We start from the raw sequence: 18128 nt of genomic DNA, 5'->3' as shown, positions 1-18128 counted from the left end.
GGGGGCTGGGTTCCTGTGCCCTTCTCACCTTGTGCGCACACAGGGCGCGTCATCTCTACTTGAGGGTCTGGGCTTTGGCCTCTGACAGCCCGTTTGGCAATGAGCCACGATGACTTCATTACACCCAAACCCACTCCGAGGAAAGTTTTTTGTTGTTATTGTTTCGATTCGTATATGTAATTTTCTCTCCAAACAAACGAGAGCCTAATACGCTGCACAGGTTTTTATTGATTGATTTGAGAGTGAGAGAAACATCGATTTTATTGATCCACTTCTTTCTGCATTCATTGGTTCTTGCATGTGCCCTCATCTGGGACTGAACCTGCAACCGCCGTATTGGGAGGACGCTCTAACCAGCTGAGCTGCCCGGCCAGAGCCCACGCTGCACTTGAAGTCCTGCTTTTAAAATGTTCTATCTGCTGTGTCTTTAAATATTCGGTTTGGGATGGTGTGGGGTTTATAATGAGAATGCCTATCGTTTGAAACCAGATTTTGCTACTTTGCGATTCAGAAAATGTGGGGCTCCCGACCCGGGTCGCCGCCCCATCCGCCGGCTCTCTCCATGGTCCCCCTGCCCTTGCCTGGATGTGGACGCGTGGCAGGGTTCGCGCCGGGGCTCGGAGCTGGAGGTCTGCTCCCACCTGCTGGGCGGACCTATCGCAGGTGGCCCCGCGGGGCCCCGCCTCCCCTCTCCCCCTTCCCCCTCCCCGCCGCAGCCCCCAGCCCTGGCCCCGCCCCGCGCCCGCCGCTCCGCGCGCATTGGTGCCGCGGGCTGTCAGTCCCTGCGCTCTGAGGAGGGGGCGCCGCCGGGCTGCGGTCCCACTGCGGAGGGCTGCTGGCTCCGGGTGCGACCGTGGCTTCCCGGCTGCCTGGGTGCCCGGCCCCGCCAGCGCTCGCCCCTCGACCCCGCACTGAGCAGCAGGGACCCCTGGCCACGGACCCCGGCGCCATCGGTAAGTGAAGGAGGGCGAGGAGGTGGCGGGAGTAGAGGGTGCGGGCCAGTGTCCGGTCCGCTGACCCTGCACGGCGTGGTGGGCGGGAGGAGCCTCTGAACCCCGGAATCTGCGCCCCCGGAGATGGCCGGTGTGAGAACCGGGAAGGTCACTTGTCCATACGAAGCTCCAGCCCGCGCGACCCTCATCGGCTCTGCCCAACCTACCCTCTTCCTTGCGGCTCGCCCTGGAAGCATGGGTTGCGGTAGGTTTCTCCTTCTTCGCCCTTTATTTGAGGGGAATGGGTTTGGGTTCCTGGCATTACGGTTGTGCAGAGAGCTTGAAGCTGGGTTATCTGTCGCACGCCCCCGGCACTTTCCTTTTTGAGTTTATCCTGAGCTTAGCTCCTGCCATAAGGCTCCTCCAGCCGAGAGACGCCTTCCTCCGGAGGAAGCTTCGCGGTCCGCAGCTGCCGCTGGGGAGTCACTGCTTTCCCGGGGAGTCACTGCTTTCCCGGGAGTCACTGCTTTCCCGGGAGTCGCTGCTTTCCCGGGGAGTCATTGCTTTCCCGGGGAGTCACTGCTTTCCCGGGGAGTCACTGCTTTCCCGGGAGTCACTGCTTTCCCGGGAGTCGCTGCTTTCCCGGGGAGTCACTGCTTTCCCGGGAGTCGCTGCTTTCCCGGGGAGTCACTCGGGGAGTGCTCGCTCTTTCCTCCGCGCTTCTCCGCTTCAAGGGAAAGGGGGCAGGGGTGTTCCCTGTGGCATTAGTCTTGCGATTCTATCAGGAAATGACAACAGGAACTTTAAGATTAAGGAGGAATCACTTGCAATCTAACATTCTGCAAAATTTTAATGTCTGCAGACTGCATTTTCCCCATTGCAGTTAGGTTTTTGTGTGGGTATGTGTTTTATTTCTACAGTGTGATAATCATACAAATGAGCTTCTACATTCCTGCACATGATCTCATTTCAGTATTTCTGTTAGTTATACATCCTCTGGTTAATAAAAGTTTTCAGGAGCTGAGAACTCACAAGAGGTGAGAAGACTTAAAGGAAGCTCTAATCAGCTGCAGTTCTAGTACTTATGGAAGCATTAAATGAGGAGGGACACTTTTAAATGTTCATATTTAAGCTCCATTTTTGCTGTAAGAGGACTGTCTGTCAGAGGCATGTAGTATGTAACACCCAACCTTAGGGAATACTTAGATCATAAACTGATTTTCAGAGTTCCAGTTCCTTATGTGGTTCATAGAATCAAGAACTTTAACAGTGAAACCTTCAACAGTGAAAGATTTACATAAAAATAGCCCCAGGGATGCGTCCCTTTGCTTATTTTAGGACATCCATCAACTGAAATGCATAGGATTTTTGTTAGATGATCACCTCGACCTCTGTTCATTGGTACCATCATACCAATCTGTGGATTAATTTTTAAATATACCTTTATGTTTAAATGTAACTAACCAGTTTGCCAGTTGTAAAGTTTATCATTTACATTTGGATTTTGAATTAGTTCCAGAACCAAGAAAATAAAATCTAAGGAATTTCAAAAGCTTAATTTTAAAAATAGCAAGAATTCAGTCTAATCTTGATTCAATTATGAGTTGATGGGCTACATAATCTATATTTATAAAAGCCTAAGCAACCGTTCGACCGGTAGCTATGATGAGCACTGATCACGGGGGGGGGGGGGGGGGGGGGGGGGGGGGGGGGGCAGACGCTCTGACCAGTAGGTTAGCTTGCTGCTGGGGTCCTACCGATCAGGACTGGGTGAGATGGACCAGACACGCCCTGGAGCCCTCCCGCAGCCCCTCCCCAGCCCCAATTGTGCACCAGTGGGGTCCCTCAGCCTGGCCTGCGCCCTCTCGCAATTTGGGACCCCTCAGGGGATGCTGGAGAGCCAGTTTTGGCCTGATCCCCGCAGGCCAGGCTGAAGGACCCCACTGGTGCACGAATCCATGCACTGGGCCAATAGTGGTTAAATAACCATTAAACATTTAAAAAATTTTTGACTAGTGAATGTAGTGCAGATTAGCATCTTTAAATAGTTCGTTTTTCTGATGAAACTCTTAAAGCCCAGTTTCAGAGCATGGGTTTCAGACACAATATTCGGTTGAATCTGAGCTCTGTTACCTACCAGCTGTGTAATCTCGGGCAAGTTGCATAACCTCTCTAAGCCTGTTTCTTTGTCTGTAGATGGTGATACCACCACCTACTCACTTTGTAATGTGGGGAGGATTAGAGATGTATATAAAAGTGCTTAGCACTGCCTAAGACACAGAAGTTGCTCAATAAATGTCAGCGATTACTATCATTTGCTCTTACTGACCTTCAACTATGAGCTCATTATGGAAAATGTTTGAACAGCAAATACTTAGAAAAAATTTATACAACTAAATTTAAGAGTGGCAAATCATAGTAATGTTACATTTCCCCAGAGTATGTATGAAAAGTAGCACTTCCTTGATGGAATTTACATTTTTAGAACAGAAACCTTATGGTATAATGGAAAGAGCATTGGAGAGTCCAAGTCTTTAGTTCTAACTCTGGCTATGACCTTACCTAACTATATGGCTTTCCACAGGCTAACTGTCCATTACTGTGCTCAATTTCTTCATCAGACTGGACTTGATTAATCTTAAATAATCTCTAAAATCCTTTTCAGCTTCAGAATTCTTTATTGCATGTCATAAAAATTACACTAGCGCCGAAACCGGTTTGGTTCAGTGGATAGAGCGTCAGCCTGCGGACTGAAAGGTCCCAGGTTCGATTCCGGTCAAGGGCATGTACCTGGGTTGCAGGCACATCCCCAGTAGGAAATGTTCAGGAGGCAGCTGATCGATGTTTCTCTCTCATCGATGTTTCTAACTCTCTATCTCTCTCCCTTCCTCTCTGTAAAAAATCAATAAAATATATTTTTAAAAAATTACACTAGCTTGCTTATCACTACCATTCTTTGTCTGTTTAACTTGGAATTCAGAGTCATAAACAAGTCAAAAAGATAGCATAACTTGCCCTGGCCCTTGTAGCTCAGTTGGTTGAGCATCCACTCATGCATCGAAAGGTCACCAGTTTAATTCCTTGGTCAGGGCACATACCCAGGTTGCAGGTTTGAACCCCGGTCAGGGTGCACACAGAAGGCAACCAGTTGATGTCTCTCTCATTGATGTTTCCCATTGATCGCTCCCTCTCCCTTCTTCTCTCTTTCAAATCAATAAAAATATTTTTTAAAATAATAACATCAGATTTGTAGAAACAATCCAAATTGAAGTTTTAACTAGAGCAAAATATATTTACATTGAAATTTTTCTGACAAGGCAAAAGTTAACCCCGAGACCTGGCTGATATAGTTCAGTTGGTTGGAGCATTGTCCCATGCACCAAAGTGCCCCAGATTTGATTCCTAGTCAGGGTACATACCTGGGTTGCAGGTTCGAACCCCATTTGGGATGAGTATGGGTGAGTATGAGGCAACCTATGTATTTTCTCTCTCTCTAAAATCTTTTTTTTTTAAGTTAACACCGATTTTTATTCTCCATTTTCAGTCAGTTATAACATGGGAAACATGCCTGGTAGAATCATACGCATTCAATGAAAATTGTCTGTAGAAAACAACAGGCTGATGGTGAAATAAAATATTTTATCTTCTCTCACCTCTCTCTTCTCTTACCAGGTTAATCTTGAACTAAAACAAAGTCTATCAAGTAAAGGGCTCTCATGAAGAAATTGAAGAGAGAAATTACAAGTAATAGAGAAACTAAGCATTTGCATACTGGAGAAACCACCTCAAACAACTGTATGGAATGAGATGAAAGGAGTGAATACATCTGGAAGAAATTTTGCTTAGTATGACACTTTTGCCCCGCTTCTTGTCATAAACGGCTGCTAAGGAAGAGAGAATATCATTTTCGAGAGAAGGAGTGTATTGTAAAAATGGAGACCCCAGTTTCTGACATTCAAGTAGAAAGCAAGGATGAGACGAGATCAGCAGAAGTTAGAGCTTGTGATGAGAGGCAGGAGGGAAAAGCATCAATGCTTTGCTTCAAGAGAAGAAAGAAATCAGCCAAAGCAATGAAGCCCAGAGCCGGCTCTGGAGCTGAGGACGTGGCCAGGAAGTGTGCGTCAGGAGCTGGAGCTTCGGAGCAGCCACAGCCCCCTGGGGGGGCCTGGGCCTCAATAAAACGTCTTGTGACACACAGGAAAAGGTCAAGTTCTTCAAAGCAGCAAAAACCTGCCGAGGCCAAAGTGCAACCTGAAGTGAGTGCCGAGGATGCTAATCTTCCCAAGAAAAAGGCAAAATCCAGACTTAGGATCCCCTGCATAAAATTCTCAAAGGGGGAGAAAAGACATAATCATTCCGAAATTATAGAAGATGCAGACTGCAGCATCAAAGTTCAGGGAGAGGCTGAAAGGTTGGATACAAAAACTCCAGCCAAATCGGATGACCAGGCAACAAAGACCAAGTTGACCCAGGAAGTAAGTGGAGAGGTCTCACAGAAAGCGGGTGATGAGGTCTGTGAACCAAATGTGAGCAACAGCAGAACTTCTCCTGGAGAGAATGTGATTTCAGTAGAACTGGGGTTAGAAAAGGGGCATTCTGCTATTCAAACAGGAACTCTAATCCTTGAAAAAGACATTGAAACAACTGAGGAAACACCAAGTATCGAGCCCCTGCAAACAAGCCCACTGGAAACTTCAGAAACAGAACGTCAGCTGCCAGTGGTTTCTGATGCTCCCCGCTCTCCTGCAATCCCAGATCAACAAATTGCGGAAGAAGCCAGAAACAATGTCCTAGAAAGTGAGCCAAATGGGAAAGACCATGAAAGTGGAGAGATTGTAGCTGAAGAGATTAAGCCAAAAGATAATGAAGTGAGCCAGGAATCAGATTTTAAAGAAACGGAGATCAGTGCAGAGAAACCCAAACCGGAAGAAAACAAAAAAATGGAGCCCATTGCTATTATTATTACAGACACTGAAATCAGTGAATTTGATGTCAAGAAATCTAAAAATGTCCCTAAGCGATTCTTAATGTCAATGGAAAACGAGGAAGGAGGGGGTTTTGCTGAGTGTGGTTTTGAGGGTAGAACTTCAGAACAGTATGAAACACTCCTAATAGAAACAGCCTCTTCTCTTGTCAAGAATGCTATCCAGTTGTCTATAGAGCAGCTGGTTAATGAAATGGCCTCTGGTGATAATAAAATAAACAGTCTTCTACAGTGACTCCATTTCCAGATCATGGGAGGGGGAAGAAGTTTAACAATGAATTATTTTCCATAATTGTGGCATTTCTTATTAACAAATGAGAGATTTTCATCTGTGGAATTTAAAGGTACCACCTCAGCCCAGAAGTGTTGAAGACTTAATCAAGTTTATGAAACTCTGCCTACCACTAAAACGCAGCTACTTCTGGATGGAGGAAGTCAGCGTGGATCACAATAGCAAAGTGACATAAAAGGAGTTGCATAAATGGCATATGAAGATGTATTGACTGAGCACCTACAATATGCCATAATCTCTTTTTGGTCCTCTGATGTCACAAAGCCTGGTTTCCTTCTGACAGTTGAACTCTGTGTACAGGGTAACATTACATTTAGTTTTCAAAAGCTTTTTGTTATAGTGCACATTTATCTTGTTTAAAACAGTGGATAAGGTGAGCTATTTTTGGTGTGAATGTGTTATTTATAGTTGTTACACTCCTAGGCAGTAGTCTTACCTTTAAAAAAATTGCATTTTTCCCAATTTTAGCAGAATGTGCAGAATATGCATAGTTGAACTTTAAACATGAGTGGTCTCTGGTCTTGCTCAAGTCCCTCACAAAAGCCATTCACAAATCTATCCAACAGGCAAATCATTACCAAGTGCCAAGCTGTGGGAACACAACACGGAGAGCATTCTCCCTCGCCTCCTTCCTTCTGTCCCAAACAGACTTGTATAAATCCATGTCTGCAGAGGATCCTCCAAGGAAAAGTTTCAAAACAAAAAAACTAAACAACAGCAAGAGCAAAAAGAAAAAGAGTGGAATGTCACTTTCCATCCGGGAGACGGCAGACTTCCCAGGTAACAAGTCACCACAGAACAAGATTCCTGCTGCAGGCTTTCTGCTCCCAAGACCTCACTCCTCAACCCTCCTCAGAGTGGGGAGAGTGATCCGAAGCCAGTCTGGCAGCAAAAGTCCTAGGAAGTCTTAATCAGTAAAAATATTACTCCTGACCAAGGATGAGCCAAGTACAAGGTTGAATAGAAAGTAAAACATCATTGCTAAAGCACATTATATTTTAAATGTCAGTATTCTTTCATTGTGCTTGTGTTTTGAGAGACACCAGGAAAAAATATTTCACATGGACATTGGAAATTACATTTTTCATCTTTTTTTTTTTTACAGTACAGCTAATTCCTTACCAAAAAAAAAGAACTTATAACAATGAGAAGGGCTTATTTGCATTTCATTCAGTTATTGAAATCATCGATCTAATCAGTGATTGCCATCCTTTTTGAAAAAGGGATTCTATTTCAATCTTTTCTTGTGGCCATAATACTAGAATACACTTCCTTACCTCTCAGGTTAGGCTTCAGACTGTACAGTCCCCCACTGTTTAAATTGAGTGACAGTGTTACTCTGGACGTAGATAAGCAAGGAAGAGCTTTCACTGGAGTCGTATAGTATTTGCTAAAGAGCATTTGTACATTCATAGAAAAAAAAATGTACATTAGATGATTTTAAATGATCCTGTGACTTCGTGAATTATTTATGGATTGCATATAGAAAGTATGTGCTAATTTGTCCTGTAGAATCCCTTTCTTTCCTTCCCTCTCCCTCCCTCCCTCCCTCCCTCCCTCCCTCCCTCCTTCCTTCCTTCCTTCCTTCCTTCCTTCCTTCCTTCCTTCCTTCCTTCCTTCCTTCCGTTGAGACCTCTGGCAGAAGAACCTAATCTGACTTTGGAACTGAACTATTATCAGTAAGAGTCTTTGCTGAAAAGCATGCAGATTTTCCTATCTTCATGCTTGTAAACTTGGGGGGAACCCACCCAAACCCTTTCAATTTAACCAGACGAAAAGTGGATTTTTCAAAACACATGACCCAAAACACCAATTTCTTTTTTTTGTCTAACTTTTAAACATTTTTTTAAAAAGATGGCTGAGTCATCCTCCCTAAAAATATTTCTGTTTAGTTCACTATATGTGGTGCTAATGGACTTGGACAGCTACCAGCAAATATATATTTAAAAGTGAACAACTTAAAAAACCTGACTAAAGTTGGCACATTTTACAGTGTTTTGAAGACTCCTGCCTTCATTTACTGCAAGATGGCTCAAGCCAATACCTAGCATTGTAAGCTTTTAATCTCTCATAATTGAGCAAAAAGTACATTACTTAGTTATTGAAAATATTTTGAAAGGTTTAAGTGTATTCATTTGGGAGTTTTAAAACTGGATACTAGGTAAATATGTGTAATGAACTTTTTTTTTTTGTTAAGAAAGTAACCTTTTATCTAGTGCTCTGTTTCTCCCCCTCACATTGTGGTTTGATATATATTTTTATTAGAATGTATTATAATGGATTGTTTTTATGAAGAGTTTACTCTACTTACATTCATTCTTAAGTGGTTTCTTCTCAATCTTTGCTACTGAAAATATCTGGTGAATTAATAAGTAGGATTCCAGTTTGAAAAAGGAATCAAGACATTAATTGGTTTCAATCTGATTATATCTTCCACGTGCTAAATCCTACTACAGTGAATTCTAAGGTGATCCAAAATGTTTTGTTGTTATAGAAATAATTAGGAATCAGATGACTTAGAAATCTCTCAAAACTTTTTATTATAATGGTATTTTAAGCAATTTGATTGTATATGTAAGACATTAAATGAATAGAAATAGGTTCTTATTCATTCACAATCCTTTAACAATATTAACATGATCATTTAAAAGGCAATTTATAGCACATTTTCATTTAAATTTGCTGTGGTCGAAGTGTCTTTAGTGAACATTTATTAATTAGTGGGATTCAGTTTCTCTTTGAACTCAGAAGTTTAAAAGCTGGTTGGCTTACTGGATACTTGTTAAGTTTTCAACATTATCTTCTCCCTTTTAAGAATCAAGTGTTAATTCATTTTGCTTTACAACCCAGAGAATATGAAAACTCTCCTCTATTTTATGTAGCATTATTCACTTAATATTTTCTTACAGTACTTTATAGGATATAAAAATAGCACCTGGTAACGCTTAGATAAAGGTAGCAGAAAACAAAAGAACTTTCAACAGAAATTATGTTCCCTGCCACCTCCTCCACTTCAAAGAATAATGAACACGTGGCACATACGGAGTTCTTCAGAAAAACTGTCTGCATCATTTTCTTCCCAGGTAATCTATTTGACAGCTCGGAGTCTGTGATGATCTTAATTGGTCTACTATGTAGTGGAGTCTTAGAAACTCTGATTTATTTCTGCGAGGCTGTTTTTTCACCAGTATGTGCAAATAGCCTTCCCACTAAAGGCTTTTAAAGATATGAATCATAACAGGGCATGCAATTCTGAGTTAACTTCATAAATTTCTAACTTCAAGTTGCCTTATTTTTTGCAGTTAAGAAATACGTTTTTCAGGGTTAATAGCAGAATTTTTAAAATAATTGTCAAACTTTAGAATCCCGTTGTTTGAAAAGATCCTTTTAATGTCAGCTTTATTCAACTATGTAAAAGCCTTTCTAATTTTATCTAACACTTAGTACATCAGTTGACTTTCCTGCCCATCATTTAAGGTTTAGAATTCTTTACAAATTCCTAGGTTTTATTGTATGACATGAAGTTTCTTATTTTACAGAATTCAAAATTTCAATGCATAGATTTTATGGTACATTTTTAAAAGAATTTTTGTAGTGATCTCTATTTAGTTATAAAAATGTAACAGAAGGAAACTACATCAAATTTGGGTGTCCTGATTAAATTCAATTTGATGCAACGTGTGTGGGGTATAACATATGCCAAACACTTTGATAAAGGGGACAGGCTGCCTGCCCTCCAAGAGCTCATCCAAGGGAGCAGTACCATCAGACCCTGGGACAGGAGTGAAGGCAGAGGGCCCAGGTAATGAATGCAGCATTACAAGTGCCATGGAGGGGAGAATAAAGAGAAAAACCATTTTATCTGGTGTGGGAGATGGTCATAGAAATACAGGGGCAGCTTGAAAGCATTCCGTTTCTAACTAGTTAAACAGTATATTCCTTCTGTTGTGTGAGCAGGTGCAGAAAAATGCCTGCATAATGTTACATATTTATAGTAGTTCTTTGTCTGTAAAATGTTAAGTGGGTGAGCTGTTATAAAAAGTTCCATATTGTATTTCTCATTAAAATTAGTACTATATTACTGTGGATCAGATGCTAATATTCAAGAAATAATCCTCTAGAAAAAAGGTTTCAACCTGAATTAATATGTGTACTATTAATATAGAATAAATGTTATATTGGCTCATGTTTATTTTACTTATTCAAGTCTTTGAAGACAAGCATGGTGTATTACTTTCATTTCCTAAAACTGTGAAGATCACACTGATGAAAATACTGAATTTACACTACAAAGAAAGTTCTACTCTGCTGATTGGGTGTGGGACAGACTTTACAATGACATGCCTAAGAGCCCACCTCCAGCAAAGACACAAACACCTAAACCTTGGATTCAATTTCATTGACCTGATTCCATGGAAAGGGCAATTCTGACTGGTGTCTCCTATGAATTTGACAGAAGTGTTCTTGTTTTCATCACCTCTTGCTATATTCATTGTTCCTACTTTATATTAAACTACAAATTATTAATAATCTTTATGGCTTTCTAAATAACTAAGCAATCTTGATGTGAAAATGCTTAAATTATTCAGATGATGCCTGCTAAAGCAGAGTGTTTCAAAAGTTCTGAGTGTTGCCCTGACCCGTGTTCTCAGTGGTTAGAGTGTTGGCCCACACAGAGTAGGGTCTCAGGTTCCATTCCAGGTCAAGAGAACGTACCTGGGTTGCAGGTTCGATCCCTGGGTTCGTGCAGGAGGCAACCAATCGATCTCTCTCTCTCTCTCTCTCTCTCTCTCCCTCCCTCCCTCTCCCTCTCCCCCTCCCTTCTACTCTCTCTAAAAATCAATGGGAAAAATATCCTTGGGTAAGGATTAACAAAAAACAAAAGTTCTGAGTGTTCTAAAGTTTATTAAGACACTGATTTTATTCCCCTCTTGTTGACAATCCTGTTTTTTCTTAAACACAGCCCAATAATAATAATTGGACTCTATGAGATAGAGTTGGTAATGTCTTAAAAGTCCTAAAACTAAATCTTGCACCAAAGCAAAATATTTCATTAATGTACCAATACTATACATAGGTATTTAATATTTCACATTTTGTAGAATTTTAAATCTCATTTTTCTAATATAAAAGATACTCTACCTTGTGAAAAACTTGTCCTCACGGGCAATTCTAATTTTCTTTTCAGATCTACCTTTCATGCTGAAGTCTGGAGTCCCCAGCCCCTTTGTGAATATCTAACTTTTTATTTTCTCCCTGAAGGCTTAAGATCTGCAGGGGTTGCCCTAACCGGTTTGGCTCAGTGGATAGAGCCTCGGCCTGCAGACTGAAGGGTCCCAGGTTCGATTCCGGTCAAGGGCATGTACCTTGGTTGCGGGCATATTCCCAGTAGTGGGTGTGCAGGAGGCAGCTGATCGATGTTTCTCTCTCATCGATGTTTCTAACTCTCTATCCCTCTCTCTTCCTCTCTGTAAAAAACCAATAAAACATATTTTTTAAAAAAAAGATCTGCAGGGGTTAAGGTCCTGAGCTTAGGAAAGAGAGTACTTATGTGTCTTTGTGCATGAGCACACTACACATCCACAGAAAATCCTGAGCAAGGCTGGCCACAGGCACCATGGACAAGTAAGGAAAACGGAGGGGAGGGGAGGAGGAGGTTGCAGTGAGTGGCCCAAAGCTTGGAAAACTCCCAAACTGAAAATTGTCTCCATAAATGCCAGCCTATCATAACAGCAACAGTACCAATGTCCAGCATTTTCTGCACATTTGCAAGACAAGACACATCTCCTCATGACTCATTTGGTGGTTAGACTCAAATAGGACTTAAGGTCTTATCTTGATGACAGTGTAATTATGGAGCAGGAATTAAACCTGTCATATACTGCTCACAGCTATACTTGTGGGCTTAACCCCAAGCCTTCCACTTCTGCACTCCTGGGAAATGGGGGGCCACAGGGGAGCACAAAAGCAGATGCAACCATCTGTACACTTGTACTCAAACCTTTTATTCCCAAATCCCTACTCTGACATCTGTACCTTTAGGTCATAGGTCTGGTCAATATGGCTACAGGTTGGTCTCTGGGCCATCTCTGTTATCAGTCACAACCACAACTAATGCAGCTACTGGCATCCATGCTCCGATCAAATAGCGTCCTTTGAAAACTACAGTGAGGATGTTTCACGTGGATTAGCTATTTGCAGCATAAAGTCAGAATATTGCTTCTCTTTACACAGATCATCCCAAACCAGAGTACTTCCATCCTGCTCACCAGAATGGTTAAACTTGTCCTGTACTCATACGGAATGCCATACAATTGGTAACTACTCAACTTAGGTGAAAAAAGCCAATAGTTTCTCAATAAAAGATCAGGATTCTACTGAGTCTCCTATCTAACTACTCCAGGACTTCTGTGAGGATCAAATGAGATAAGGCAGGGGAAAACGCTTCACAGACATTTGGTTACAGTGTAAAATGTTTGCACCTGGCTATAAAGCAAGTTGTGTTCCTGGGATGAAGAAACTCCAAGGAGGCTAGTTGCTAGGGAGAGGAAGCCGGGTGTTGCTACGTGACGTCATTACCCAGTGCCCATAGCGACCATTTAGGGCTGGGCTGGGCGGTGGGCCGCATTTTGCACCATGGGGTCTCAGCAGTGTTGGCTGTGATTTGGTGAGCTGTGGTAGCGGCGTGGTAGCGGGGCCTGTGTCCCACTTGGGGGAAGCCGAGTGTTGCTTTGTTGGCGCCAGGTCTGTGGTGCCTTGTCTTTGTAAATGGCCAGTGCGAGCCATGGCAGCTCACATCATAGCGACCAGTGGGACAGTCGGAGGGACACTTAGCATATTAGCCTTTTATATAGAGAGAGATACCACAAACAACTTTATCAAAAACGTTGATTTTGGAGTGAATTTGCTTAGAATTATTCTTAGTTTTATGGATTGCCTCTATATTCTCAATGTCTGACTAATGTGCTTTTTCTGATCTGTGAAAGGTTGAATAGTGAATGATAATCATTATGGTTTATTAAGTTCTAAGGCTTTTTCATATTTGGGTGATCTTAATTTTTTCCACTAAGATATAATTTACACACATATAACATCTATCCTTTTTAGTGCAGAGTTCTATCTTTTGTTGTTGTTAATCTGCACCCAGTGATATTCCCCCATCGATTTTTAGAGAGAGTGGAAGGGAGGGGGAGAGACAAAGAGAGAGATAAACGCACATGCCCCAACCAGAACTGGGCATTGAGCCTGCAACCGAGGCACGTTCCCTTGGCCAGAATTGAACCTGAGACTCTTCAGTCCGTGGGCCAATGTTCGATTCACTGAGCCAAACTGGCTAGGGCCAGAGTTCTAAAATTTTTTTAAAAATAGTTTTTATTCATTTTAGAGAGGAAGAGATAGAAACATCCCTGATGAGAGAGAATTATTGATTGGCTGCCTCCTGCACACCCCTTACTGGGGATCGAGCCCACAACCCAGGCATGTGCCTTTGGCCAGAATCAAACCTGGGACCTTTCAGTTCGCCGGCCCACGCTTTATCCATTTAGCCAAACCAGCTAGGGCCAGAGTTCTAAATTTTGACAAATACATACAGTTGTGTCACCTAGGGAGTATTTTTTCATTGTTCTTTATACACCTGTATATTTTAATTTAATATAATTTCCTGGATGCATCAGTGAAAACTGCTCCTGCTGCAGAAATTCAAAATAAGGGCTTCTTAAACCCAGCACTTAAACCAGAATAAGGAAAGGCAGAGCTACCACGCACAGCTGTGCAAATCAACTCCAGGAGAAGCATTCCTTTGGTAGTGGTGCCCCCTAGCGTTACCTATGCATAATCGGCTTGGTCATAATAGTGGCTCTGAACACAGCCACCAATTTGAGAGATCTGCAAAGCCTATGGTGTTAACTGTGAGACAGGAGATGTTTCACGTAAAAAAGAAGTCTTCCATTTACGTGCCTTTCTTCCCACACTTTAAAACAGTGAGATAAAAAGAGAGGACAGGAACCAATGAGCTCATGGCATCAGACTTGGCACGTGTGAAAGAAGGGTAATGTTGGTAAATGAGAATTGGTCCGATACAGACTTCTGAGACTCATTCCACTCATTCACTGATGCATCCAGGAATCTTTGGTCTGCATTTTAAAAACTTTTCTTTTACCTTTGCAGATGTTATATCATTTTTCTAAAGAACTACCACAGGTTCTTTAGATTTTCCTCCCTGCAAGGCACTTACTACAAAAAGAATGTAGTGAGTGACCAAAAAGAATGTTGATACTTACCTATATGGTTTGAACTACCATACTGTTTCCACTACAGAAAAACGTGGCAGCGCTAAATTCATGAGATCTCATTCTTTTTCAATATATTTTTATTGATTTCAGAGAGGGAGAGGGAGACAGAAACATCAAGGATGAGAATCATTGATCAGCTGCCTCCTGCACGCCCCACACACTGGCATGTGCCCCCGACCTGGAATCTAACTGTGACCTCCTGGTTCATAGGTCGACCTTCAACCACTAAGCCACGCCAGCCAGGCAAGATCTCATTCTTCAAAGGCCTACTTGGTCCACACAAGTCTAACAAGGACCTGAAATTCAGTAATGACATAGATCCTGACTAGAAAAGCAAACCTGATTGGGACTAAAATTTCAAGGTCTTCTTACTGTTAAAGGCTCACAAGAATCCTCAGAAATGCTTGATATAACAATCACAATAAATGAGATCTTTTTAAAGTTACCTGCTACACCTTGATCAAAGGAGTGTCAGGATATTGTGGTACCTAATATATTATGGAATTCTAGGAAAACCCTCATTAGTCATGACTGTATAAGGTAAAGCAAGACCCAGGAGAAGCTAAGTATTTAAAAAAATAGTGAATTAGCCCTGGCTGGTGTGGTTCAATAGTTAGGGTGTTAGCCAGCCACTGAAGTGTCAAAGATTTGATTCCTAGTCAAGGGCATATACCTGGGGTCAAGGGCATATACCTGGGTTCCAGGTTTGATATTCACCCCTGGTTGGGGGGTGGAAAGTATGTGAGAGGCAAACAATTGATGTGTCTATCTCACATCAATGTTTTTCTCTCTCTCTTCCCCTTCCTACTACCCTTCCACTCTAAAAAGTCAATGGGGAAAAAAAATATCCTCACCCTAGCAGATTTGGCTCAATGTATAGAGCATTGGGCTGTGGACTGAAGGGTCCCGGGTTCCATTCCAGTCAGGGCACATGCCTGAGTTGCAGGCTCGATTCCCAGTAGGGGGCATGAAGGAGGCAGCTGATTAATGATTCTCTCTCATCATTGATGTTTCTCTCTCCCCCTCTCTCCCTTCCTCTCTGAAATCAATAAAATGTTCAAAAAAATAAGATTCTTTTTTAAAAGATTTTTTTTTATTGAGCCCAGCTGGTATGGGTCAGTGGTTGAGCATCTACCCATGCACCAAGAGGTCGTCGGTTTGATTCTCAGTCAGGGCACATGCCCTGATTGTGGGCTCGATCTCCTGTGGTGGTTGTGCAATCAATGTTTCTCTCTCATTGAAGTTTCTATCTGTCCCTCTCCCTTCCTCTCTTTCAAACCAATACAAACATTTCTTTTAATGATTTTTTATTGTTTTAGAGAGAGGAAGGGAAAGGGGGAGAAACATTGATGCTGCCTCCTGCTTCCCCCCACAACCCCCACCGTGGGATACAGCCCCTGCAACCCGGGCATGTGCCCCAAAGGGGAATCGAACCAGCAACCTTTTGGTGCATGGGACTACGCCCAACCGAGTAACATGGGCTAAAATAGATTCTTAAAACGTACACTGGTGCCACCTTTGGGTCAGATTAAAAATTTACACCAATGACAAACTACAATCACATTTTAATTTCACAGAGGCCTTGTTAGAGACACAACTGCTTAATTCAAACATTACATGAATATATTAAAAACTGTCATGCTCCTTAATACATCTCTGAATTTTATTAATAGCATTTTTTACATTTTTTTTTTATTGAATTGAGAGAGAAAGGGAGAGGGAGAAACACCCATTGGCTGCCTCCTGCACACTTCGTACTGGGTGGGGATCAAGCCCACAACCCTGGCATGTGCCCTGACCAGGAATTGAATTGGTGACCTTTCAGTTCATGGGACAATTCTCAACCAACTGAGCCACTCCACTTGGGCATTTTAAAATATTTTTCTTTCTTTTTAAAAAAATCTTCAATCAAGAATATTTTTTCCATTGATTTTTAGAGAGTGGAAGAGAGAAGGAAAGAGAGAGAGAGAAACATCGATGCAAGAGAGACACATCAATTGGTTGACTCCTGCATGTGCCCTGACCAGGGCGTAAGCCTGCAACCAAGGTACATGCTCTTGATTGGAATTGAACCTGGAACCTTTCGGTCCGCAGGCTGATGTTCTATCCACTGAGCAAAACCAGCTAGGGCTTTTAAAGGCTGGGATAAAGGGTAATACAAATAGAATTTAATCCTGAACTAACACCTCTCATATTCTCTAAGAACTTTAAGGATCACTGAGATAGAAATCCCAAAATTTCTGACAACCACCATAAAACTTATTCTAAGCTTTTAGACCAGGATTAGTCAACCTCAGTACTACTAGCATTTTGGGCTGGGCAATTCTTTGTGGGAGGCTATCCTCTGCATAGTGAGATGTTTTATCAGTAAAGTAGTCCTCTACCCACAAGATGCCAGTAGCAACTTTCCCTCCACCCCCACCCAGTCTGACAACCAAAAACATCTCCACATTGCCAAATGTCCCCATGGTGAGGGGGACCATGTTTGTGATGGTTAACATGTGTCATCTTGACTGGGCCACAGGGTGCCCAGATATTTGGACGAACACTATTCTGGGTGTGTCTGTGAAAGTGTATTTAGATGAGATTTGAATCAATAGACAAAGCAGATTGCCCTCTCTAATGTGAGTGGCCCTAATCCAGTAAGTCGAAGGTCTGAACAGAAAAAAGTGACTGACCTTTCTTAGAGTAAGGCAGTGATTTTCAACCAGTGTGCTGGAAGAATTTTTATTTTATTTAAAAATATTTTTACTGATTTCAGAGAGAAAGGGAAAGGGATAAAGACACAGAAACATCAATGAGAGAGAATCATTGATCAGCTGCCTCCTGCATGCCCCCTACTGGGGAGTGAGTCTGTAACCTGGGCATGTGCACCAACTGGGAATCAAACTATGACCTCCTGATTCATAGGTCGATGCTCAACCACTGAGCCATGCCAGCCAGGTGCTACAAGAATTTTTTAAAACATGCAATATCTTACTATTTTAGTCAGGGGCAGTGACCTCTTCTCCCTTAGATTGTCAAATAAAAAAAAGCTTCCCTGACTCGGTAGCTCAGTTGGATAGAACACCTGGATTACGTCAAGGTTGCAGGTTCGATCCCGGGTCAGAGCACATACAAGAAGCAACCAGTGAATGGATAAATAAGAGGAACAATAAATCAATGTTTATCTCTCCCTTCCTCTCTCTCTCTAAAAATCAATAACTTAAAAAGAAAAAAGACAGCAGTCAACACAATAGTTGTCTGGTGTAAGTAAAAATCATACTTTTTTTTGTCAGATTGGCAAAAAATACTTTGGTGTGCCAAAGAATGTTAGTAATTAGTTTATGTGCCATGAGATGAAAAGGTTGAAAACTGCTGGAGTAAAGGATCTTCTGCTTGACTATAAGCTGGGACATTGGTTTTTTCCTGCCTTTGTGGGGCTTCTGGTTTCTGAACTGGAACTGCACCATCAACTTTCCTGAGTTTCCAACTTGCCAAATGTAGATCTTAGGACTCCTTAGCCTCCATTTTTGGGCGATCCAATTCCTTATAATCAATCAATCAATCAATCAATCAATCTTTCATGTGTCAACTTGACTGGACCGTGGGGTATTCACACACATACACATTCACTCACTTGCATCCTG

General features: G+C 42.2%; 1 protein-coding gene across 1 annotated transcript; it reads left to right on the top strand.

The window, feature by feature from the left end:
* The first annotated feature begins 842 nt into the window (after positions 1-842).
* On the top strand, positions 843-10394 carry AKAP5 (A-kinase anchoring protein 5). Its single transcript, XM_070418521.1, has 2 exons — positions 843-953; positions 4605-10394. The coding sequence occupies exon 2, from the start codon at positions 4865-4867 to the stop codon at positions 6149-6151; it is 1287 nt and encodes a 428-aa protein (XP_070274622.1). The 5' UTR covers positions 843-953; positions 4605-4864; the 3' UTR covers positions 6152-10394.
* Positions 10395-18128: the final 7734 nt, after the last annotated feature.

Source organism: Myotis yumanensis, unplaced genomic scaffold (assembly GCF_028538775.1).
Source record: "Myotis yumanensis isolate MYYU_CA2020_CCGP unplaced genomic scaffold, mMyoYum1.0.hap1 SCAF_1, whole genome shotgun sequence".
Lineage (NCBI taxonomy): Eukaryota > Metazoa > Chordata > Mammalia > Chiroptera > Vespertilionidae > Myotis > Myotis yumanensis.
Note: the sequence above shows the minus strand (reverse complement) of the source record. Positions and strands in the feature narration are given on the sequence as shown.